A 25,771-nucleotide genomic window follows, 5' to 3' on the forward strand; every position below is an offset into this window, starting at 1 on the left:
TCCTTACTATAAATATTATTTCTCCTTCTAGAAAATGTGAAGACTCATACCTTGGGCCTGAGAGAGTCCGATTACCCGACCCTTTCACAGGCTCACTTAAAACTTAAAAGGACCAAAGAGATCGTCAGGAAACCGAAGCCAGGCCTTGCGAAGTTTCATCCCCCTCTTACAGCCGCCTCTTTCTCGCAATCATTCCCTGCCTATCGCCCCTAGGGTTTGTTCCGATTCTCCGAATCAAACCAGGATTCATCGACTGTTTTTTTGTTGTATATCCGTCTCTTCCTCTGCTGCTCTGTTTCCAGATTTCCCGTCCCCCTCGCATCACCTATATCATGATTAAAATTTCTTCGCCCTGCGTGACCTCCGTAGTTGTCCTTCAGAATCTTCGCGTCTTGGGTCCTGGTTTGAATCCTATCACACCTTACTGCATCGCCAATCATTCCTTCCTCTCCGTCTCTCGCTAAGTCTGCTCTCCCCACCTATTTTTCTTGTTTTCGCAACTAAGTTTTCCCAAAAGTGTATGGAATTTGCTGTCTTCTCGGTCTTGAGGATATTACCGAACTGAAAATTGCAAAAAAATTTATCTGGGAGTTTCTTGATCGCGGGCTTTGTACTGTTTGAAAATCTTACGATTGTTCCCATATATACGTACATATTGGCTTCGAGGAGATTATTTTGGTGATTTTTTTTCCTGGGAAGTATGCCCCAGGAGCAGGTGGGTTCTGCTCGTCGGAGCTTTTCGAGAAGGAGGTCGTTGAGATCTGGTGTAAATATGGATGATAGAGGATGGACTCTGCTCCATATTGGTGCTCGTAAAGGTGATGTCAAGGAGGTAAGATTTCTTGCTTTGCTTCACTTTTTTAAACTCTTGGATAATTTTGTGACCTGAATTGAGCCTTTGGGATTGATTTTTTTTTTTAATGCATATTAAAGGGTTTGTATGTTTGCTTTTTCTATTGATACGTAACTTCTTTGGATTTAATATAGGACCTGATATGAGGGGAACTCAAATTCTTTTGAACTCCTTTTGCACGTTTTCAAGTTATATAATAACTCATCTTACGAGAGCTTTAGCTATAAAGGTTTTGAAGTTTTTTGTTGGAGTATGTGGTGAGAGACTTCCGATTATGATGTTCACTGTTATAACGCTTAAGAGATAAGAATATTGTACCTAGGTCCTATAAGACTTAATGATGCTTTGTGAACTGTTTCCGCTAATGGACTGTGCTTTATTTATGTTTTTTTTTTCTTCTACTTATCCAAAATAAAATCCCTTCCTTGTTTCGGATAATTTAATTTCTACTTATCAACAACAATGAGGGGAGCAAAAGCTCATTTTTAGAAACTTTTTTATGTGCTGAAGAATATTCTGAAAACCTGCGTTGAGTATGGGTGAAAACCGAAGGTATCGGTGCACTGATCCCTTAAACCGAAGGTATTGGTCCAAAACTGAAACCGCACCGATCCCTTAAAATGATGTAAATCTCAACTGAAACCGGCCGATGAAGGGGGAGAAAACCGTCGATATCGGTCTCAGTGTAACTACGGTCAGTTTGTCAGTGTCTTCGGTTGCGACGGAGGTGACCCTGCCGCTTCGTACGAACTGCGAAGCTTCAGTGGGAGAGAGAGAGAGAGGTGCTGGGATTTTAAACCCTAGAGAGAAACGGCACCGTTTGCTTTATCTTTTTTTTTTTCAAACACTGAGTCCTAAACGACGCTGTTTACTTAAGTGAAACGGCGTCGTTTCGTACATGTATAATTAAAAAAAAAACGTTTTATCAGTTCGGTCGGTTCAGCGGCCCGGCCCAGGATCAAACCTGGACCAAACCGCTGGACATTGGTTTTTGGCAAATTCAACCACTGGCCGATCGGTTTCGGCCGGTTTCGAGTTCTGGCGGCCGGTCTGGGTCGGTTCCGGTTTGTTCTCCGGTTTCTTGTACAGCCCTAGCGTAGAATATGATGGTTTTAGTGAGAGACAAAGGTATCTTCAATAGTAGGAATCAATATTCTGGGCAAATGAGCTTTAGATCAGGGTGGATGGAGAGGCCATTGGTATGAGAACTACCGAGTGCTTGTGTTAGGAATTTCATTACTATCATTCAGTAACTCGGGATATGTAATTACATCAATAGCTCTTCTTTTTACTCTACTTGTATATATAAAGACAAATTTGTAGAAAGTCTTCCATAACACTATTAAAAAACTTGAGTTTCTGGGTATTTTTCACAGCAATCAGCCAGCTGAACATATTCATTTTTTTATTTATATTTCCTAAACCCTAATCCAAACCCATTTCATCTTGGATTGTTAACAAGACAATCAAGTCTACAACAACAAAAGGACACAGAGAATGCCAATCTTTCTGTAAGTGTGAAGCTTTGAGAATGGGTTATCAATTTGGTGGGTGGCAACATTATTCAATAGGAATAGAGAGAAAATAGATGGGTTGAGGAAGTTCATATGGTGTAAACCGTGTTAGTTATGCAGTTGGAGAGGGATCTTGGATCTGTTTTTGGTTTGATATTTGGTGTGGTGAGCAAGCTCTCAATGGGGTGTTTCCAGTCATCTTTCGCCTGGTTTCTGATCGGCATGCCTCTGTTTCAGATCTGTGTTAGTTCATTCTAATGGTTCTTTTCAGTGGGATGTTTGTTTTGCTAGAGCTGTACAGGATTGGGAAATTGATAAAGTTTCAGCTTTTTTCAGTTTTTATACTCTTTGAGACTTAGTGGTACTGATGGGGATAGGATGCTGTGGAGGTCCAAGGGGAGCAAAAAGTTCACAGTTTAATCATATTATAAGCTGTTGACATTTCATAATAGTTCTCCTTTTCCTTGGAAGTGTATTTGGAGGTCTCATGTGCCTTCCAGAGTTGCTTTTTTCACATGGACTGCTTCTCTCGGAAAAATTTTGACGACAAACCATTTGAGGTAGTGTGGTTTTATTGTTATGGACTGGTGTTTCATGTGTAAGAAGCATGGGGAATCAATGGATCAATTACTTTTGCGTTGTGAGGTGGCAAGGGCATTATGGGATGTAATTTTTTGTAGAACTGGTTTGGCTTGGGTGATGCCTTTGAGAGTTGGTAGATCTTCTTGTGTGTTGGAACGGGCTTCATGGTTGCTCTCAAGTGGATGCAGCTTGGAAGATGGTTCCCCTGTGTCTTATGTGGTGTATCTGGATGGAAAGGAATGATTGGTGTTTCAATGATAAGGAGTGCACTTTGGAGGAACTTTGGAATTTTTATACACACATTACTGATCGATGTTTTAACCTGAAAGCTAGTAACAGTTAAACTTTGTTGCTATCCTAATAAATTTGCAATTATAATCTGCCTAAAGAGAAGTCGATTTAATTTAATTTAAGTTATATTTTTCTGAGTAGTTGAGTTAATTTTTTTTGAAACAGGTGAAACGACTTCTTGATGAAGGGATGGATGTGAATGTGGCTGCCTGGGGCTCCAAATCGAAAGGAGTGACCCCCCTCCACCTTGCTGCTGAGGGTGGTCACCTTGAGGTTATGGATGAATTGCTAGAGCGTGGTGCTAACATTGATGCTAGAACTTTGGGTGCTTGTGGTTGTAAGTCAATTCATCTCATAGATAAAGCGGTTTCAGCATTCCCCTCCTGTCTTTTCTTCCTTTTTCTCCAAATGAATCAATGATTTTGAATTCAGATGGACGATATTTATTTCTCTTTGTTTTTTGTTAAACCCAGGGACACCACTTCACAATGCAGCTAAAGAAAGGAGGAAGGAAGCAGTGAAATTCCTGATAGAGAATGGTGCATTCTTGGCAGCTGACATCAATGACAGCAGATTTAATCCACCGCTCCATTACTGCACTGGTCTTGAGTGGGCTTATGATGAGATGGTGCGCTTTAGGCAAGAGAACTCATCAGCTAGTGAGACCTCCTACAGCTCAGAGAGCTGAAAATACCCTCATTGCCATGGCCTCGTACTGTTGCTTTTGATTCACTTGGTGTTTATTGCATTTGCTTGAAATTTCCTGCTTTGTGTTCGGTTGGCCCCTGGAGTTAACATGCTTTATTTGTTGGTTGCCAACTTTTGACGTTTGGAATGTTATGATGACTCACTACACAGACTTCCTTGAAGCCATTTGCGTATCTTTGGAAACTTTATTGTTACATTCTCATGATCATTGTAACTTTATTGAAAGAAATGCTATTTTTCATCTTAAATGTTTATTTCCAGTTATACCAATAATGTTGGTGTGTCTTAAGCTTGATGTTATTTGAGTGGTTGACTTTATGAAGTAATGTAAAATGTGTCAAATCAACAATGTGAATAGGAATGAATGACAACTTAAGATGAAGCCCTCACTTTGTGTTGCTTAAAATTTCTTACTGGGGATTAATTAGGATCCTTATTTCTTTCCATTTCTATCATGGCTGGATAAGGATTATTAGGAATCTCTTCATATCTGTTACAACCGGACAGTGATTATTTTCCGGCCAATATCTTCTTTTAGCAAAGGGTCATGCTACAGTCACAGAAACTTTTTACCGACTAAGATAGACCCTTACGTGGCATGCCAGATGAACTAAAAAAAACACGAAAACAGACTACGTACACGTACAGGTACTAATCAGGAATATATATATATATATATATATATATATATTAACAACAATGCTACGTACAGGTACATTTGTATTATATTATTATCCGTTTCATCCATCTCTCTCTAGATGAGTAATCTCTCCTCTTAGTAGTCTTTCCAAAATACCATTCCCCAAGCATAAACCAAATCCCTTTTCCAGATCATAACTCTATCCACATTACTTTCGGCCACAAAGAGCCTAACCCTCTCCATCCCTAATCGCTCAACCATGAAACAAGCACAACCTGATATTGACCTCCTCATCTCCTAAACTAAAGCACTCATGACTCATGAGAAGATATCATCCTTGAACCGCTGTAAACATCTCAAACCATCCCCTCATCGGTAAACTAATCTCTTCAAAACTCCTAAACAAGCATATTTTTCACTCCACCATTAAAGCAGTCTGGAGTTTCATCCTTGGCCAGTCTAAACATAAAGGATCTTGGCATCAACACATTTATATTCACGTTCCCCACCTCACAAGAAAAAGCTCGAGTTTTTAACTACAGGCCATGGAACTTCAAAGGATACCATATGATCTTAAGGAGTGGCATCCGGGCCAAAGTTTACAAGAAATTGACCTCATACATTCAGCTTTTTGGGTCCAAATCCATGACTCCCTTTGGAAATGATGACACTGAAGAATGTAGAAAAAATGGGAAAAGTGATGGGTAACCTGTTAGAAGTCGATCATAGTATTGCTTCTAATATATGTATCCGAAAGCTCTTAAGGATTAGAGTTAAAATCAATATTACAAAGCCACTCCTCAACGGCTTTTCACTTCCTCGTCTCAACAAACCTCCAACAAAAATCATATTCTAGTATGAAAGACTCTCTGAGTTTTGTTATGGATGCGGTTGTTTAGGACACATACACCAATCCCGTCCTCTAAACCATGGAAATGTCGATGAACCTCTGTATGGTCAATGGATGCGCGTTGAAGGTCAAGAGCAACATAGGTATTTTAGAGCAGAAGAACCAGTGATGGAGTCAGCAATACATGAAAGACTTCCAACACTACCCCCATCAGAATCCGAGAGCCAACAGCCGAAAAAAAAAAAAAAAAAAAAAAAAAAAAAAAAATGTAATGAACCTTTGTAGTAGAAAAACAACCACTGGTCCAAGAAGTCTATAGTAGAAAAAGGAAAGTCAATTCTTGAACAAATTGAAGAAGAAGGCTATCAACAAAGCAAGCCAAAAAAACCAGTAAACGACATAGGCAGCAGTAGTGCAATTTCAGACTGCTCCTGTTCATCTTCTCCCAGAGAATCAGCCATGCAAAGCTTTGGAAAATCCATGCAGACAAGTGGTGAAAATCCAGGTAACAATCCAGCTAACACAGTGATATTAAATGAAAGTCGTCTTCTTGAGACATCACACCAACATCTGGTACCTACTAGTCAAAAGTCAAGCATCCCATTTAAGGGTGGGCTGCGGGGCCCGCCCCCGCTGCCCCGCCCCGCATCTAAGGCCCCTAGCGGGGGCGGGTGGCGGGGAGGGCCCAACCCCACCCCGCATTTCCCCCGCCCCGGCCCCACTTACATTTATATATATATTATATGCATATATATAAACATAAATATATATTTATATTTTACAAATTGTATATATATATATAACTATATATTACAATTTGTTAGACTTGTTCACAAAATATACATCGGTAAATTTAAAAACTACATAGTTTAAAAATTAATAAACTACAATTTACACAAAATATGCACTAGCAAATTTAAAAATTATATAGTTTTTAAATTATAATCATATTTACAAAATTTAAATTTATAATTTGGGTCTAAAAATGTATTTTTAATTACTTTTGCACTTAGAAATAATTTTTAATTCAAATAAAATGTAGTTTTTTTTTTTTAAAGTAGAAAGAGACAGGACGAATTGGGAATCCGCCCTGCACCCCGCCCCCGCATCTCAGGGGCGGGGAAGGGGAAGGGGTGCCCTCGCCCCGTAGGGGGCGGGTAGCACCCCTAATCCCATCCACTCTGATATACCCACCCTTCTCAGCAAACAACATAGCCCCCTCATTCGATGTGGAGCTTGCTGGAACTCACAAGAAAAACAAATGCACTATGCTACTGCATGCAATATCCCAAAAATGAGAGCTTTGTTATAATTCCTATACACCACACCACAATTTTTTTTTCTTTTATTTTTTTTTTTTTTTTTATTTTTTTTATTCTTAAAATAATTAAATTATTCTAATCATCATCCATATACCACACATTTGATAAGAGAAAAAAAAATAGTGTGCAGTGTGTAAGGCTTATGAATTGAATTTTTTCAAAAAGAAACAGCTCATTTAATTCCCCACTTCAGTTTCCTGCGAGAAAACCCAACACCTAAAGAAATACCCGTTGGATCAGAACTATATGTTTTCAAACAAATAATAGCCCAATTCCAAAATCCCTTTGGCCCAATAGAAACACATCCTCACAACCACAAGATTTCACTATTGGTGAGTCCATGAGGGCAAGCTAGCATAGCCTTCAATCCTTTCCAATATGACCCAAGCCCAATCTTTCCACAAACCCATTACACAAACACGTATGTCACCCAAGAAATTAAATAAAAAAACCCAGAACAGCCCAAAGAAATCACCTCTCCAGAAACAAACCACAATAATACTGCGACTATGAAAAGAGGAATAATTACTCTTCGAGAACAGAGCACTTTCCCAACCCATGAAAAAGTGTTTCCTTAGCTCAGTGATTTCAATGGAGGGCAATGTAGAAAAAGAAAACCCAAACAGCAGCAACCATGAAGAAATCATCAAGGGAATCCAAAAAGAAGAAATCTAGGAGGAGATACCAATCACACAACTGGTCAAGATGGTGAAAAAAGAAAAGAAGTATGCAAAGTGCATCTCAAAGAGGAATCGCTTCTCTCCATACCAGAAATCAGAAGCACAACATCATGGTAACAAGTCTCATACTCAAATTATGAATCTATTTCCCCTTAATCGAATGACCAATGTGACAGGATCTATACTGCCACCACTGAATCCATGAAGCTCTTAACATGGAACTGTCGGTGTATTGCCCGACCCCGAGCAATCAGAAGGCTAATATCAAGAACTATAATCCTGATGCTATTTTCCTTTCAGAAACAATGTTGCTGAATGTAAATACTGCTAATGTTGTGAGTAGGTTAGGTTATTCCCTTTTTGTAAATTTCCCCCATTACGGAAGTGGGGAGGGCTTTTGTTTTTGTATCGTTCGGGCTTGGATGTGGACTTTGTAAAACTTTTTAGTATATCATACAAGTGTTGGTGTACTCAAATCCATCCCATATGCCTTGGCTCCTTAATTTGGTTTATTTCCCAGCTCAAAATGCGAAAAACAGCATTTCTGGGACCTCCTGAATTCACTCACAGAATCATATCCTGGTTCCATGCTAGCTATAGGAGATTTCAATTTAGTTCTTCTTCAATTGAGAAAATAGGAGGTAGACCAGTAGCCAATTCCTCCACTCCAAAAGGTTTACAACTTTTTATGGAAAAAAATGGCCTGATTGACTTAGGATTCTCGGGTCCTAAATTTACTTGGTCCACCAATAGGCATGACCCCAATAATATTAGTGAAATGTTAGATAGAGGGGTAGTTAATCTTCAATGAAGCGCTCTCTTTCCTGAAGCCTCCATAAAAAAATCTCCCTAGGGTGTCCTCTGACCATTCTCCAATTCTACTGGAAACTACCATCCATAACAACTCCCCTAGATCCTTTAAATTTGAGGAATTCTAGACTAGGGACCCATCAAGCTTTGATGTGGTCAAAGAGGTTTGGAACTCACATTTCATTGGAACACCTGCTTACATCCTATCCAGGAAATTAAAAGTCATGAAGAAAGCATTAAAAAAGTGAAATATCAACTGTTTTGGGCATATTCAATCCCACATTAAAAGATTACACATTGCCCTCAACAATGTTCAATCTCAATTTCCCACCCATTCTTCTATCAACTTAGAAGAGAATCTTAAGGAAAATCTAAATGAACAACTCAGAAAAGAGGAATCCCTTTGGCGCCAAAAATCTAGGATCACCTAGCTTACTACTGCTGATCTTAATACAAAATTTTTTCATGCATCCACTTCCATTAGGCGCAGAAAGAATAACATAGACTGTCTTAGAGTTGGGAGAAGAAAATGGTTATCTGACCCTTCTGTCATCAAGACCAAATTTCAGGATCACTTTCAAAATATCTTCAAATCCACTAATCATGAACCTGGATCTGGATAGTTTGTTCCCTAGTAAAATATCAGACTCTAACAATGAATTTCTTTGTAAAATCCCTTTAGAGGATGAAATTCTAAGTACTGTAAGTCAAATACCCTCTTCTAAGCTTTGAAGGGGCCTGAAAGCCCCTGGTCCTGATGGTTTTACTAGTCTCTTCAACAAAACCTACTCAGATGTTATCAAAGATGATCTTCTTGCCGCCATTAATAGTTTCTTTACCCATGGAAAATTTCTTAAGGAACTAAACCACACCAATATTGCTCTGGTTCCTAAGACAGAAGCCTCAAATGATGTACATCAATTTCGCCCAATTAGCTTTTCAAATGTTTGTTATAAAAGCATAACAAAGATCCTGGCTAACAGACTCAAGACCATCCTCCCAAGCATCATTTCCCCATATCAAACAGCTTTTGTTCCTTACAGATTAATACAAGAAAACACTATTCTAGCATAAGAAATTTTTCACCATTTGAAAAAAAAAAAAAGGGGTAGGACTGTTCTTATGGCCATTAAATTGATATGGAAAAGGCTTTCGACTTGGTCATTTCTTCTAGCTATCTTCCATCGCCTTGGTTTCAATCAAACTTGGATAAATTGGATTAAAGAATGTATCACAACTGTGTCCTATTCCATCATCATTAATGGATACCAACTGAATTTCTCCAACCCTTTTGTGGCATAAGACAAGAAGATTCTCTGTCACCTTTCCTTTTTATCCTTGGCAGTGAGGTACTGTCCAGATTAATTCTTAGAGAAGGAACTCTCAATAACATCAAAAGAATCAATATATTTAGAAGGGGACCCTCTCTTTCTCATCTACTCTTTGCTGATGATCTTATTCTGTTTGGAATTGCTACTCTCCAAACTGATCAACTTTTGCTAACTGCCTTGACACCTACAACTTTTGGTTTGGTCAAAATATTAATCAGAATAAGTCTTCCATGCATTTCAGTAGTAATACCCTATCCAATAGCAAAAGTGAGATAAGAGAGTTCTTAAATTTCAAAGTGTCCCCCTCCCTTTTGGAACTGCCAAGAATTAATGGATACCAACTGAATTTCTCCAACCCTTTTGTGGCATAAGACAAGAAGATTCTTTGTCACCTTTCCTCTTTATCCTTGGCAGTGAGGTACTGTCCAGATTAATTCTTAGAGAAGGAACTTTCAATAACATCAAAAGAATCAATATATTTAGAAGGGGACACTCTCTTTCTCATCTACTCTTTGCTGATGATCTTATTCTGTTTGGAACTGCTACTCCCCAAACTGATCAACTTTTGCTCACTGCCTTGACACCTACAACTTTTGGTTTGGTCAAAACATTAATCAGAATAAATCTTCCATGCATTTCAGTAGTAATACCCTTCCCAATAGTAAAAGTGAGATAAGAGAGTTCTTAAAATCCTCAAAGAAGTCCAAGAAAAAATCCAGAACAGATTGCAAGGATGGAAATCTAAAATCCTATCCCAAGTAAGTAGGACCACTCTTATAAGATTAGTTGCAAGCTCAATCTCATCTTATGTCATGTCCACTCTCTTGATGCCCAGTACAATCACAAAACAATTGCACTCTTCCTTTTGTAGATTTTGGTGGGGTATTGATTCTCAAAGCATCCATAAATATACCCCAAAATCCTGGCAATCCATATGTATGCCAAAATCTATGGGAGGTCTTGGTTTTAAGCAACTCTCTCTATTCAACAAATCTCTCATTTCTAAAATTGCTTGGTTCTTTCTCAATGACACCAATAGTTTATGGAAACATTTTTGAAGAACTCTATATACAGTCGGTGTGTGCAGTCGAAATGCAATTGTCTGACAATTGGGTCCCACTCTTTTCTTTTCTTCCTCTCACTTCTTTTTTCATCTGCTTGCTTTCTTCCTCTCTCTTTCTCTCCATTGCTTTTTTCATCTGCTCGCTTTCTTCCTCTCTCTTTCTCTCCACTTCTTTTTTCTGATGGCATGTTCTCTACGGGATTGGAGACCACCACCATTCTAAACAAATTTCAATTACTGTTTTTCTTTCTTCTTTTTCATGCATTGGCGATAAGTTGTTAACCCACAATATACACATTAAATCAGCATCCTACAAATAAAAATAAGAATAATGGGAAGAATGAAAATTTTGCTCAGAGAGAGAGAGAGAGAGAGATGCTTGAGATAAAATCTGTATATGGATAACGGACTAGTGTATGAAGAAGGAAAAAAAATAACTTATCCAACAAATGGATCTATTCAAAATTCTTGGACAAAAAACACAGAACCAACCACAAAATAATTGATCCCATAAAAAAAAAAAAAAAAAAAAAAAAGGAAAAAAAGAGAGAGACTAGAAAGAAGAAACCGAAGAAGAAAGAAAAGTTTTTGGGAAAGAAGAAAGAGAAAGAGAGAAGTTTGGTTTACTTTTGTCATTTTTACTTTTTTTATTCCTCATGTTTACCTGCCGGTTGCATATACCGACTATACCTAGCAAAATTGAACATTTTTTTACTGAGAAGTATATGAGGAACACTACTTTCTTAGAAGTGAGTGCTAAACCAACAGACTCTTGGTTTTGAAAATGTCTTTTAAAACAAAGAGATTTAATCAAATCTAGCATCTGTTATCAGATTAATAATGGAACCTTTATCAAAGTATGGATGGACCCATGGATTCCCACATTGCATACATTAAGGCCACTTCCTAACCAAAATAATCTTCTCATTGAACCAAGCATGAAAGAGTCTAGAAGATGGAACACTCTCCTACTCCAGGCACTTTTTTCTTCTGACTATATTAAGGAAATCCTGAAAATCCCTCTCTCCAACTTAAACTTCTACTCCATTGAAGATAGGACTAAATGGATTTATCACTCTTCTAGTAACTATTCTATTAAATCAGCTTATGCTGCTTTGGCAATCTCTCAAAATATTTCTCCCATGCATCACACAACTATTAATTGGAAGAAAATTTAGAAATTAAAGATGCAAGACAGATTAAAACTCTTTCTTTGGAAGGTCATTCAAAACATCCTTCCTACTATATCCCTTTAAAAAAGAGTTATATCATTAGAGGAAAACCAGATCCTTTGTTCTTTGTGCCAAACTGAAGAAGAGAATCTTCCCACTTATTTCTCAAGTACATCTACTCGAGAATCTTATGGAGACAATCCAAATGGCTCATAAATATTTCACACTTTGCTGGTCAATCTATCTCTAATTGGGTCTTGAATATTCTTAACCCCTCTTCTGGTTTAGCTATACCTGAAGAAGAACACCACTCATTTCAACTTTTTGCCACTCTAGCTATGGATATTCTTTGATACCTTAGTGGTTCATAACTCCCCCTGCCTTTCACCAACCTGGCTTGTGTCAACAGTTTCACAAAGCTTCGCAGAACACTATTAAGCATGGATCACCAAATTCAAACAACAGGAGATTGAACAACAATTACCACCAGAAGGCTTTTAGTTGTTACCATTGAATGTGGCAGTAAGTTACCATTGAAGCCCTATAGCAACAATCTGTCGATCCAATAGAGGAAGCCCACTTTTGTGAAAAGGGGTTTCATTCACAACACAAATCCTAATATTGGGAGCATCGACATCACCAATGGCTTTTCAAGAGGCAGTAGAAATTTTTTTTGGAAAAAACCATCATTAAAGGTTATTCAAAGCTAGTAGTGCAAGCAATCTCACATTCCAAACCAGTAACAGATTGGACAATGCAATCCATAATTAGAGATATCAAGTATTAACTTTGTAACTTTGATGAATGGAAGGTTACAAAAATTCATCAATATCAAAATCGATGTGCGCATAACATAGCGCAATGGACAGATTTAACGCAAGCCTATGAAAAAATTCCCTTATTTGTATTCTTCAATGTTTGTTAAATTTTCATAGTGACAAAGATCTCCCCACTAGCTTTGTATAATTACTCTTGTATATTTTTCTGGTTTATTATGAATGAAACTTGCTTATAAAAAAAAAATGCTACGTACAGACGACTTTGTGGATGAATTGCGTACTCCGCTGCTGATGTGGCAGAAGTCTACGGTTGTTAAAAAAATAAAGAAAAGAAGAAGACAGGAGGAAAGAACCTGTCCCCAAGGAGATTGAGAGAGAGAAGGACCTGCCAAAATTGCAGCAAGCAAGTTAGGGGGATTTTCTTTTAATAAATAGAGCTTGTGTTTTGAGCCGTGAAGTTGAAGTAAAGGCCATTTTTTTATAGCTTTTATATATGTATGTGGGTCTTCGATCTCTCCAGGCAATGTTTTTTTATGGCTTCTAGAAATGGAATAGCAAAGGTCATGAAGGTCAGTAGTCATGGCGGCGGAATGATTAAGAACTAAGAAGAGCAGCGAGGAGGATCTGGTTCGAAAGTATTTCAATGGCATAAATGACATCCGAATAAAACCCAGTTGTCCATATCCTCGATCTCCACAACTAGCTGATTTTTTATTTTATTTTATTTTTTTATTTCAATTTGTGATGAATCTGATGCAAAATATCCTCATTTTTCTCGTCATTTTTTGGCCTGATATTTTTATGGTAATTATTCCTAGTTCACGGAGAAAAATCGGGTGTATTTTGAAATTAATCTCTTAATTTTCAAATCGTGATGCCATTTTCTCTTTGACAAAAACATTCCATTTGAGTTTTTTCCGTACACGCCAGGTAGATTTGTGAGCCAAAGGGTACACAAAATTGACTGTTCATAGAATTTGAATAAGTTAATTATAAGTTTTAAATAGATAAATTTTTTTAATAATAAATTTTTTTTTTTAAATGAGAACAACTTTTTTACACCAGTTTGTATGAGGTTGAAATTTTTACATTTCTCGTGTAATTTTCCCTCCCCGAACGAACGATATACTGTTGAGGAAACGGACAAATTTTCACTTTCAAAGTTTCCAGAAAGCCACGAAAATCTCAGAGAATAATTAAATAATAATAATAAAACATCATGACCAGTCTCTCCAAAATTCACCAAACAAAATGAATTTAATAAATAAATATTGAAAAATCATCTTATTTCCATGGATGTAGAAGGTTGCACCGGAAAACTAATATCCAGCCGGTCCATCCTCGGCAGGATATGAACGGCCACCGCTTCGAATCCCGCCGGCACATCCAACACCCAGAATCTTCGAAGTGGTGACACCACGTCTACCACAATGATCCCAAGACCCCCACGGCAAACGACGCACACTCGCCCACCACCTGCGGCAATCTGCTGGGCACCTCTGAGCCTCTCGGACTCCCATATCTTCTCCCACACATCCCTCTCCGGGACGTACTTTCTCAGAGCTCCATTACCCTCATCCAACGCGTACATGACCTCCTCGTTCATGGCTGCCACCGGCCCTCTCCACCCGTCAAGCATGCCTTCCGGCATCTCCTCCCATGTGTCCTTCTCCACGTCGTAAATCGCTCCTTTTGCGGCATCGCCTCTCACGTTCACCATACAAAGCTTCCCTCTCCATCCGACCGCATCGATTGCTTCTCTGCTAAATCTCCCGTCTTTAAGCCCGCTCTTTCTTTTCCACTCCCATCCGAAATATCCGAGGTGGTATCTGTCGTTCTCATCTTGTATGCGCAAATCCCACTTCTCCACCGACCGAGCGGTATCGACGGAGTAGTGGAATCCCATCCCACTGGCCACATACACCGCGCCGCGCACTGAACCCGCTGCACACCAGCGGCGCGGTGCGGCGAGTGGAGGGCCAAAGGTCCATGCTTTAGACAGTAGGTTGAAGACGAGAGGGTGAGAAAGTGCTGGGAAAAAATTATGGGTGGTGGCAGCGAGCAGGATAAGGTTACTGGAGACGGCTACGGATTGAATGGGAAAGTTTCGGGATATGAAAGATGGGTGGTGAAGGAGGACACGGAGGGGTGGGTCAGGTGGTGGATGAGGGAGAAGATGCCAACACGATGAGATCGGGTCGAAGGTGAAGAAATCAATGGCATTCAAATGATTTTGAGACGCTGTTGATGAAGAAGATAGAAGCGCATACAAAGAGAGGAAAGGAGGGAAGGAAGGGGAATAGATTAGGCGGCGCCATGAGCGGCAGACAGAGTACAGTGACGAAGGGTGAACGAGGGAGAGGCAGAGTTGGGAAATATGATCGGGAAGTCCCGGTAGCAGCGGTTGATCATGATGAGGCAGATCATGGCGGTGGCTGCGATCCAATGTGAGGGTCTCAGTGTCAGTGGTTGGAGTAGTACTGGCGATGGCGTCGGCCATGGATGCTATACAAGCCGGGTTGGGGGAGGCGGCTGCAGGGGTTTTGTCACTTTTGTGTTGGAGGAGGGCTTTTGGAAATTGGAACGTTACTACTACCGGAGCCCTTTACCTTATAATGCAGGTAAGCTTTAAACATGCAGGTAGCTGTGGAAAATGGAAATCTCTAGTTTTTGGAGGTGAATAGGAACTAATCATGACGATGTCAGGACAATATTAATAAAAGAAAATTTCTGCTCGTCGTTTTCACAGTACACTGTATATATATATATATATATATATTTTTTTTCAAATAATTAACAAATCTCATAATAAAAAGGCAAATATTCCATTCATTCATTTCCCATCTGTCGGACATTTCTCCTTATTTTTACCTTTTTTCTTTATCTTAAAAATAAATAAATAATTCAAAAAAAGTTTTATCTCCAAGGCAATTAGTCATGAGATGAGAAGGCAGCTGATCTGGTCCAAGACGTCATCACCCTGGAGCGTAAGCATTTGATCATAATTGTTAACTCCTAAAAAAGACCCCAAAGCCGGAAGTAAAGAAAGATTGATTTTCGGCCTATTGATACTATTTGAGCCTCGGTCGGTCTAGTGTGAAGTTATCGACCGTGGTTTGATGCGGCTATATGGTGCTGGCATGTACATACATAACAATAAATAGTAAATAAATATAAGAAAAATAAGACACAGAAATATATAAATTTATGTGATTTGAGATTGAGCCACTTTTACGGATTGTTTAGAGGACAAATCCGCTATAATATACGTATTTTATAATCTTTCCTCTTCATTATATAATAGAGATCTAAGTTCTATTTTCTAGTAATGATTCCATCGATAGAATCTCTCTCATAAGGTTGAAAAAGTTAAAAAAATTGAAGTCATAAGAAGTCCCCCTTGTGTAGAATCCACTTTATCTACTTATCTTTCCTTCTTTAATGTCACATCTTCACTTTTTCTTATGATATTATTTTTCTTTTTTATCCTTTCACCCTTCATTCATTCTCTCTTTCTTCATTTCCCTCTTTATGTTGTCTTCTAATAGTGGCCTTTTGATGGGGTTGCGCTCTTTATTTGTGCATATGATATTGTAAGAATTATAAGAATACCAATAATTATAAGAATACCACCTGATCAGCGTTTGCCTTAATTTATTTCCATTGATGGAAGCATTTTTTGTAATTTAACCAAATTATCAGGAAAATAAGGTAATTTATGTTCGCGTGCTTCCTTGTTTGTTTATACGTTATAGGATTAATATAAAACAGGAATAATACAAGACATATCTATAATAATCTTTACTGCAAAGAAACTTCTGACAATCTTCTGCACTAAGAGATGCTTAGAACACTCACGTGCTTGTCCAGTTGTTCATAGGTTATGACATATTGTCTTCTTGCTTTCCCATATAAAATCACATAGTTGCAACCAATCAATCTTTTGTTCATGTCTGTTTTCTTGTCACTTTCACTATATTTTGATCACTACCCTGATCTCTTCATGTTTGCCTTGTGGATTGCAGAATATTGCGACCTTCGATCCCAGTTGCAGAGTGAAGGAAAGATAAGTTTTTGAGTTACAACTCTAGAGGATGCATGCATGCTTGAGTCGGTGACCACTGTTTTTGTTTTTTTAGTCTTCTTCAAAAAGCTGTCAGGGAAACGGACAGGCTCTAGCTTTTCGTGGCAGATGCGTGCTGCAGGGAGGGTGCATGGATGCTTTCAGGATCACGAAGATACTGTGGCTAAGGCACTGACATTACAAAAAAATATCACAAGACAAAGCTTGGGTTGGACTTTAGCAATGAATGAGAGAGAGAGAGAGAGAGAGAGAGAAGAAGAAGAATAAATGAGAAAAGTTAGAAGTTAGAACAGGTGGTGGTTGGTGCGTTGTTGGGTTGGGCGGTTGACAATAAAGAGCTTTTTAATTGGTTCATTCAAAAAGTCGCCTTTTGGTCTGTATTTTCGTTTAATGCAGTATATGCAGGATGTTCTTATGTTCCCCCAACCATCCCAAGAGGCAAGAGACACCTTATTATATAAGAGAAAAATAAATAGATAAATAAAGGGAATTAATGAAGTTTGAGCCCAGCCATCTGTTTATAAGTATTTTCTTTCAACATTTCTTACACTTTTTTTTGCGCCACTACGACTGAGTTCTATTTATTATATAATTAATAAAAAAGATCAAAAAAAAAAGTGTTAAAAATGTGATATTGAGAATCCCATCCACAGATGCCAATAATTAAGAGAGAGTTATTATATTCTTAAGATAAAAGCAGAACATCTATATCACTTAAATAATAAAATTTATTTTATAAAATTTAAATTTCAAAATTTATCTTTTAATAAAATGTATTATGTACACCGACTTAGAATATAATTTTTCTATATATATATATATATATATATATATATGTGGTTGATGGTGATGCCAATTAAGTTAAGAACGAACAATCGAAGATATTTATAAAGTGATGCTAGAGCCATAGAAAAAAAAAAAAAAAGTAGGGGTGCGGGCTAGCCCCTTGTCTTTGCCGCCCGCCCCACATCCCGAAGGTGGGGTACCCTGCCTCGCATCCCAGGGGCAGGGCAGACTCCCAATCCATCCCGCTCCCGTTCATTTCAATAATGAATTACAGTTTACTAATCCAAAAATTATTTATGGGTCTAAAAGCAATCAAAAATATATTTTTAGACCCAAATTGTAAATTTAAATTTGTAAATATGACTATAATTTAAAATAAAAACTATGTAGTTTTTAAATTTGCTAATGAATATTTTGTATTGCCTTCACAATACAAGTCTCACACTTAAGTAATGTGGAACTCTTGTATTGCCTTGACAATCTATAAAAGAATGACTCTACTACACTTCAACTTACACAAAATATTAAGTAAAAATTCTACTTAATATATATTACTATATTTATATATAGTACAAATAATAAATATTTATAAATATGTATAGTATATATATATATTTATATAATAAAATATATAAGTACAGGGCGGGAGAAATGCAAGGCGAGGTTGGGCCCTGCTCGCCCCCCGCCTCCGTTAAGGGGGGACAGATGCGGGGCGCCCCCCCTGCCACAAGGGGGTGGGGCGAACGGGGTGTGGGCCACGTTGCCCAACCCTAAAAAATAGTACCGAAAATTTATACCTGTAAAAAACTTTTTTGTTTGTTTGTTTGTTTTTGTTTTTATTGAAACATTTTTAAAAAAATGAAGAAAATCACAAACTCATTAAAACACTTTCTTAACTATTAAGTAAAAAAAATAAAAATAAAATAATTCAGTATAAATTTTATGTAGATATTTTTTGTGGAAGTAGTGTTTTCGTATTTATTATTTAAATAGTGAGTCAAGAGCCTTAAAATAGATGTTTAGGTCCCATGGCAATAAGCCCACAACTAGAGGACGGATTCAGCCTACGGACCCAAGATTGGGAGACTTACGGCCTAGGAGCTCATGGCGCAAACCGCGTGATATGATATCGTCAATAGATCAGGATAGTTATCTCATCCACTTATTAAGGGATTATTCAAGATGAATCCTTGGATTTAATGGTTATTTACATCATCAGCACCTTTATAAATAACACCTGAATGTAACATATAATTATTATTACTTACATACTTATATTGAGACTACATCTCTCTAAGTTAGGCATCATAGCTTCACCGGACACCCAGTGGCCCCTCTCATATGTTTCAAGTTATCCGAATAGTTGGTGGTGTGAAACACGTCATTTACAAGCCCCAACATACGGAAACTTCTAGAGTAATTGCATGAAATGGTGATTTATGATCCCTTTCCTCTTGAGTCCTCCGTTTTCTCAAATTTTCGTAGATACCCTCACGATTGGTGCTCACAGTGCTAGATTTCCATGCCCTTATAATTATCCTTTTTTTTTTATCAATTAATGATGCTTTCTAAATTCTACTTTCTTTCATTTAATTGCTTTCTTTTATCAAATCCATTTAATTTGTTGGGATGGTTGAATCATCGATCGCATTGATATGCCCTCTTGGGCCTCTCCAAATTACAAGTTCTCTTTCTGCTACCTGGGCTTGGATCGAGCCCATAGTAATATTCTGTTTACATTGTCATATTTTAATTGGTTATTATGTGGCGGACCTGTGACAATTACTGAAAGTTGGATCGATTCCCAAAAATAGTCCAAAAATGTTCTAGGAAAATAGTCCAAAAGTGTTCAGGATTGATACAAGAAAAGCAAAGATCGAGGACTCGGTTTTTATCTTAGCTATTGTAATTTGTGTCCATTTTGAGTTATATGCTATTCATCATCTTCACATACAATACATTATATTTATTCATTTTTTAATTGGATTGTTCTAACTTACTCATTTTTTATTTGAGCATCTACCCTTTTCAGAAAGAAAAATTCTACTCATCATTCTCATACCACACACCACATAAATTTTTTTATTTTCTCTTACCAAATGTGTTATCTATAGATAATGAGTAGATGAAATCAATTAGTTTATGAAGAATACAACCAAAAATAATTTTTAAAAAAAAATATGATATGTAATATGTGAAGATGATGAGTAGCAAAGCACGGTCGGAAAATATTAAAGTGGGGGGAAAAGGGATGTCAACAGTTGTCCCTTTGTTCATAACCTAACAGATTCAAACAAGCCTCCAAAAGTTCCCTTTTTTTTTATATTGTTGGATTTAAGTCCTATGCTATATAACTGCCAATCCATTTGGATTAACTCTCGTTATAATTTTTTTTAATCAATGGTTGATAGAAAATGTCATGTCAAACGTAGTAAGATAAGAGTGAGATAAGTATATAATATATACCATTTTCCCCTTTTATTATTATTATTTTTTTATTGGCAACGGGTTTTCACAACAAAGTCCCGACTAAAAATACACACAATACTCGTAGGACATTTTATATCTACTAGGCTATAGCCCTTTCAAACCCAACATCCCTTGTATCATAGTGTTGCTCCAATGGTCAGGGTTCGAAAGTTGGCAGAGAGGAGAGAGAGGCTGGCTCTTTCTAGAATTCCACTCTTAAAGTAATAAGAGAGCATTAGTAAGAGGGATGTTCCAGTTGTGACAAGAATATGTTTCAACAACTTGCAGTTGATAGCCAGGGAATTACTATGTATACGAGTGCTATCTACTCTAGATGCAATACTCGTTAAAAACCTATTTTCTCATTCATGCCAATGTTTGATTCCACCAAATGCAGGAAGATTCCTAGGAATCTGATCATTTCTACCATGAAAGTGTGGAGTTGATGTTCACTAAATTTCCTTGAGTCATATCAAGCTATAACAACCATTGGTGGACTTCATGAGTTAGTCTCTATTGTTGTCTGACATAAATGGACTTCCCCTACATTGCCCTTTTTTTTTATGTTGAAACTTATTCTCATGAACTAACACCACATTCTTACTTCAACCTATAAATCTTGAGTAACTGCAACTCAAAATATTGCCAAAGCTTTTCAATCAAGACAACATGGTTTCCTTTGCTCTTCACCTAAAGGTATAGAATTACCGCCTATTGTCAGTCTCTTATAATAACATAGATGGACTGTGCGGATCCAATTTCAATGCATTGACCAGAGTTACATGGATGCTTTAGTGTAGATACAACATTCCGCTGAAAATAATATTAGACTACAGTGCTGTAGAGTTGCTTATTAATATTCAGATGTGGAGTTAACTAGATCGAACAAGCTTATAGTCTATATTATTCAATAGCATCTACTGGAAACATGCACTATTCATACTTCAGGCATTTCATAGTCAATATCCACACTACGAAAACATATGCTAAAATACTTTCATGCTTTTGGTTCATTTAACACAAGTTCTGGAAGCACACATGGAGAGCATCTTTTATTGATTTGTTCTTTCAGTTTTGTACCTTTGCCCTCTTTTTCTCCAACAAAAGATATAATCAACTTGAGTCACTTGGAGGCTTTTCCTTTGGATGTTTGGAGGCATAGTGATCACCAAGTTGGTTCTGATTTGCTAGTTGCACCTGAAAATACAATTCACCACAAAATCATAGCTTACCATAACAGCACTAACAAGAACTCCAAATATACATGCAAGTTACTTGCATAAATATATTATAAACATAATGATACTACCACAAGCACTGAGGGAGTGGATGCATATGATTACACTATAAGGTCACATTTCCCTAATAATCTAGCAACACCTACCATTCCATAAACAAATCACCATTTCCAAGAAACCACCAACATTTCCTGTTTCATCAAGAAAAGAATATCTGGTTTGATGCAAAGGTGGTTTTTCACTAAAAAACAAAACTATGGGTAAAGTGTAATTAAGGACATTAAATATCGTACTCCTTAAATACACATGGCAAAAATTTAATGGTATGCCAAATTTTCCCAATGATCAAACACCAACAACCTTGAATTGAGAAGAACCCAAAATATTTAGGAAAAAAAACTTCAGAAAAGAAAACATGCTTAAACTTTCTGCTAGTAGCCAAGATCAACGATGCATTTTTGCAGGGCAATGGCAATGACATTGTGATCTTTGACCAATTTCTTATAAATCTATCTTATTCCCAAGATAAATCACCGTGGTGAGAGAGAGAAAGGGAGGGGGGAGCTCCATGCTACAAGGGAAACTAGACAGCCTAATTTCTCATTAGTTTCCACTCACTTTCAGTCTCCACATCGCAAGGTGCTTCATCAGCTAGAAATTTATCATACGAAAACTTTCTAGAAAATACTTGTCTTTAATCAGACCATTTAGCAACTTCTGAAAACTTTAGAGATACATTTTTCAACTCGTGTAGGACTTTCTTGCTTATAACAGATGTATAAATGTCAACGGAATTAATGAAATATGCACTTATTTTTTTAATGAAGTGGAATCTCACCAAGGTAGGACCCTTCGGACCCAAACCTAGGGAGCAAACCCCAGATTTATGACCCCACCTGCCTAAACCATGAATAAATAATCCAGGGGAACTCCTAGTGTAGAATTGAGTCCAGGACATCTGAGACGAAATTAATAAAATGTGAAACACGTGAACTCTTTTTCCATATATGTTATGACGGGTAAGAAAGATGCCCAGTTTTGATAACAGTTCCGATTTGAACTGGTCGGGCTGTTGTTGAGGCCTTAACAAACACCAATAGCATTTTACCACATCACATATTCCACATAAACCAAAAGAGGTGCATCACATTGGAATATGAATTCTGTAGAACCAAAACCCATAAGCCACCGTCGTTCCTCACGTTCCTCGACCTCAACCTCATCACCTCACTCTTCTCTTGCCGCCGTCGCCCACCGCCGCTCTATCACCCTCCAGTAATTTCGCCTTCGCCCACCATCTCCACCGCCCACCATCTCCGACGCCCACATACAAACTCTTCTAGTATTCCAAATCCAAGACTACAAAAGCCGAAAGGCACTCCCTTTCTCGTTGCAATCAAACCTGACCTTGACGGCAACATTTTTTCCATTGCATAATTCTCTACCTCTTTGACCTTCTCTCCCAACTCGGGAGAAAAATCTCCGTATTATCAAATGGGGGATCAGATTCCGAGAGCAGAGGAGTTCCAAAAAAAAGTAGAAAAGAAGCTCAACGGCTGGGGTTTGTTCAGTTCCAAATATGAAGACGCCGCCGATCTCTTCGATAAATCTGCCACTTCCTTCAAGCTCGCCAAATCCTATACAATTTTAACTAATACATCATACAATAATTTTGTCTTCCTCTTTTCCTCTGCTTGTTTACAGGTAAAGAATCAGGGAAAAAATAATAGGAATGGAAAGTTTTGATCTTGGTGACAAATTGGTCGTATTTCAAGTTTACTCCCTTAACCCATTATTTTTTTTCGTTGGCAATAGTAATGAACCAATTTTGGACATTAATCATTGATATTCGTTTATTTTTTGGGAAAATTTTGATTTTCTGTACTAGAATCAGGAGAGGGGGCCAGGAGCAATGGAAGCAACGACGGAGAGGGGGGGGCAGAGAGAGTGGCGGAGAGGGGGGCAGAGAGGGTCGCATTCCTTGTGTATGTTCTGTGCAAGAGGATGGAGAGGGGACGGGGGATGAGTCACTGTGCGTGATCTCCTGCAGTGGGGGCACATGGTAGCTAGGGTGAGAAGCCTATGTGGCACTCACTCATTGGAGGGCTGTTCTATGGAGATCAACAACCTGACCGGCCAGAAGATTAACTCTTTTGATAATGCCATATTAAACAACTTTCCAGAAGGAAGAGCACAGTAATCCCCAGTGCCCATTTAGATTTTTAGACAGGGCAGGAAACAATAAAAAAAGAAAAAAAAAAAACTATAATAATGAAAAGCTGTACATCAAAAAAGATATCCTGCCCTAATCTAATGACCTACAATATTCCATCGTCAAGAACCAATGAGTTCCATCTTTCTGTCATCTAAAAATGTCATTTTCCTTAATCAAGTTGGTAAGGCCACAACTTAACTAGTTTTCATGACTTTCTTGTATCCATATATTGTTCCTAACTTGTAATTAGGTGTTATCTTTCGTATACTTCCTGTGTACTTGGACTAGGCCTAGTCACATGATTCAGTAAAACTTCATTTTACATACGAAAAAGGGCTACAGTTGCTCCAGTAGTTTAACTTTTCATTTTCTTATGATTCGAGGATAAAAGCTTTTAAAAAGAGTTGTTTCTTCAAAAGGAATTTCATCGATCAGACTTGGTCGTATCGCAAATCAATAACAATAATAATGGAATACTTCTACGACGACATTGATAAAATGAACTTCAAAATATTGCAAGCAAAGTTTGACTGCTCGAACATAATTTTCGACTTAATTACCGCCTGTTATGGTCCATTACTTCACCATTCAAGCTTACATATTTCATGCCCGTAGAAACATTTGAGGCAAGCCCCAAGACATGGTGACAAGAGAACAAGCGAAATCACAAGGTCAAACATTAATTTTTTTCTTTTCAGCAAAATCTTCTCGTTGTCTAGAAAGCCAAATGGAGAAATCCCTTTTTTCGTAATTTTTGTTTTTTTAAAAAAATCAACCTCTGAATGAAATGAATGTAAGCCAACCCCATAACAATCAAATCAGATTTTCTTCCCGAATCCCCCGAGTTCTACTTCCACATATAAGAATGAACCAAAGATACCTTACAGATTGGGCAGGTGACTTTAAGGGCAACGGCTCTGGCCTCAAGCTGAGATCCCTTTGCCTTCTGATTCCTCTCCGCATTTCGTTTCTGCGCTTCGATTTTCTGCTTTCCCCTCGTCATCTCCTTCTCGTCCTCCTCCCCCTACTCCTTCGTCTCTCTCTATCTATCACTCTGATCGAGAATTAGCCGACCGGAAAAAAATAAATTTTTTCCCGTATAGCGATGGGACCCACAGTCCTTCTCACTTCTCAGTTTTGCCACGTGCACCGCTTTGACACGCGGTGATTTTGTTTATATGGAATTTTTTGTGGTCTGTACTTTCAACTTTGTGAACTTGATGACCACAAGTTCATCGTTTTCTTTTTGGCGGCAGAAAACAAATCTGCTACGCAACCATTTACTATTCATATAATTTCTACATGCTATATTTTTTTATCAAATATTTAATATATTAATAATAAATAAACGAATTAAATTAATTTAAAAATAATAAATTCAAAAACATTTTAAAAATAAATTTAAAAAAATATGATGCGTAGAGATTAGAAAGTTTGTATAACATTACTCCAAACAAAAACTTTTTACATTTTCTACTCATACGATTCACTGCATCAATTTTTATAATATAAAACAATTGATTTAAGCTTATTTGATACAGAAATACTTTCAATTTAACTAATCTCATTCAATCTCATTTCATCATAATTTTTTTAAATTTTTATATAAAATATAATAAATAATTTAATTTTTTTAAATTTTAAAATAATAATAATATTAAAAAATAATATTCTAACAATATTTTATTCAACTCGTCTGAAACTATCTCATCTCATCTCACTATTTAAACGAACTTTTAGCCAATCACGTCAATAAAATATATAAGAAATACGTAAAAATGACTATATATAGCAATCTAACATAACTCTTTTAAATGAGCTTTATTTTATTGTATTAAGAAATTAATGTATTATTTTAATTTGAGTTGTGTTTAATATTTTAAGATTAGCCATAATTTTACTCAAATAAATATATTAGCCCACAAACTTTATTTCACATAAAATATTTAAAGGGTTTAATTATATTATTTAGTATTAATTTTATAATTAAATTTTGGCAATAAATTGTAAGTGTTTAATCTTTTATTTTAAACACTTTAAGCCTATTATATGAAATAAATTTTTGAAGGCTTTAAATTAAATATGATTAAGGATATTTTATGAACTATTATTGTTTAAGAAATTTTCAATTTTCAATTTCCTAATACATTATATGTTAGTAGTATTGAATTATGATTTCAATAATAGTTTATAAATATATGAGTTTTAAATATGATTAAGCTAATTTTGAAATGAATTTAAGTTGTTTTGCTATATTATAATAAGTTAAGAATATATTTAATGATTATAGTATTTATTAGATTTATGATAACTAGATAATATTAAAGCTATTTCTGCAGTATGTATTTAAGTACATGGAGAATTTTAACAAGTACTTTTAGAAA

At 37.0% G+C, this 25,771-nt stretch overlaps 2 protein-coding genes and 1 long non-coding RNA gene across 3 annotated transcripts; 1 reads left to right on the plus strand and 2 right to left on the minus strand.

Moving 5' to 3' along the window:
- The first annotated feature begins 216 nt into the window (after positions 1–216).
- Positions 217–4,237, plus strand: LOC109014239 (phytochrome-interacting ankyrin-repeat protein 2-like). Its single transcript, XM_035693925.1, has 4 exons — positions 217–452; positions 710–832; positions 3,406–3,577; positions 3,714–4,237. The coding sequence occupies exons 1-4, from the start codon at positions 333–335 to the stop codon at positions 3,926–3,928; spliced, it is 630 nt and encodes a 209-aa protein (XP_035549818.1). The 5' UTR covers positions 217–332; the 3' UTR covers positions 3,929–4,237.
- Positions 4,238–13,818: 9,581 nt separating this feature from the next.
- Positions 13,819–15,253, minus strand: LOC109014237 (F-box/kelch-repeat protein SKIP25-like). The gene has a single exon (XM_018996616.2). It carries the CDS (start codon positions 15,093–15,095, stop codon positions 13,875–13,877), a length of 1,221 nt encoding a protein of 406 aa, XP_018852161.1. The 5' UTR covers positions 15,096–15,253; the 3' UTR covers positions 13,819–13,874.
- Positions 15,254–20,748: 5,495 nt separating this feature from the next.
- LOC109014241 lies at positions 20,749–24,521 on the minus strand. The gene is made up of 2 exons (XR_001999700.2): positions 24,268–24,521; positions 20,749–21,131 (listed from the first exon to the last, which is right to left on the minus strand). It is a non-coding gene; the product is annotated as an uncharacterized LOC109014241 (long non-coding RNA).
- Positions 24,522–25,771: the final 1,250 nt, after the last annotated feature.

Source organism: Juglans regia, chromosome 9 (assembly GCF_001411555.2).
Source record: "Juglans regia cultivar Chandler chromosome 9, Walnut 2.0, whole genome shotgun sequence".
Lineage (NCBI taxonomy): Eukaryota > Viridiplantae > Streptophyta > Magnoliopsida > Fagales > Juglandaceae > Juglans > Juglans regia.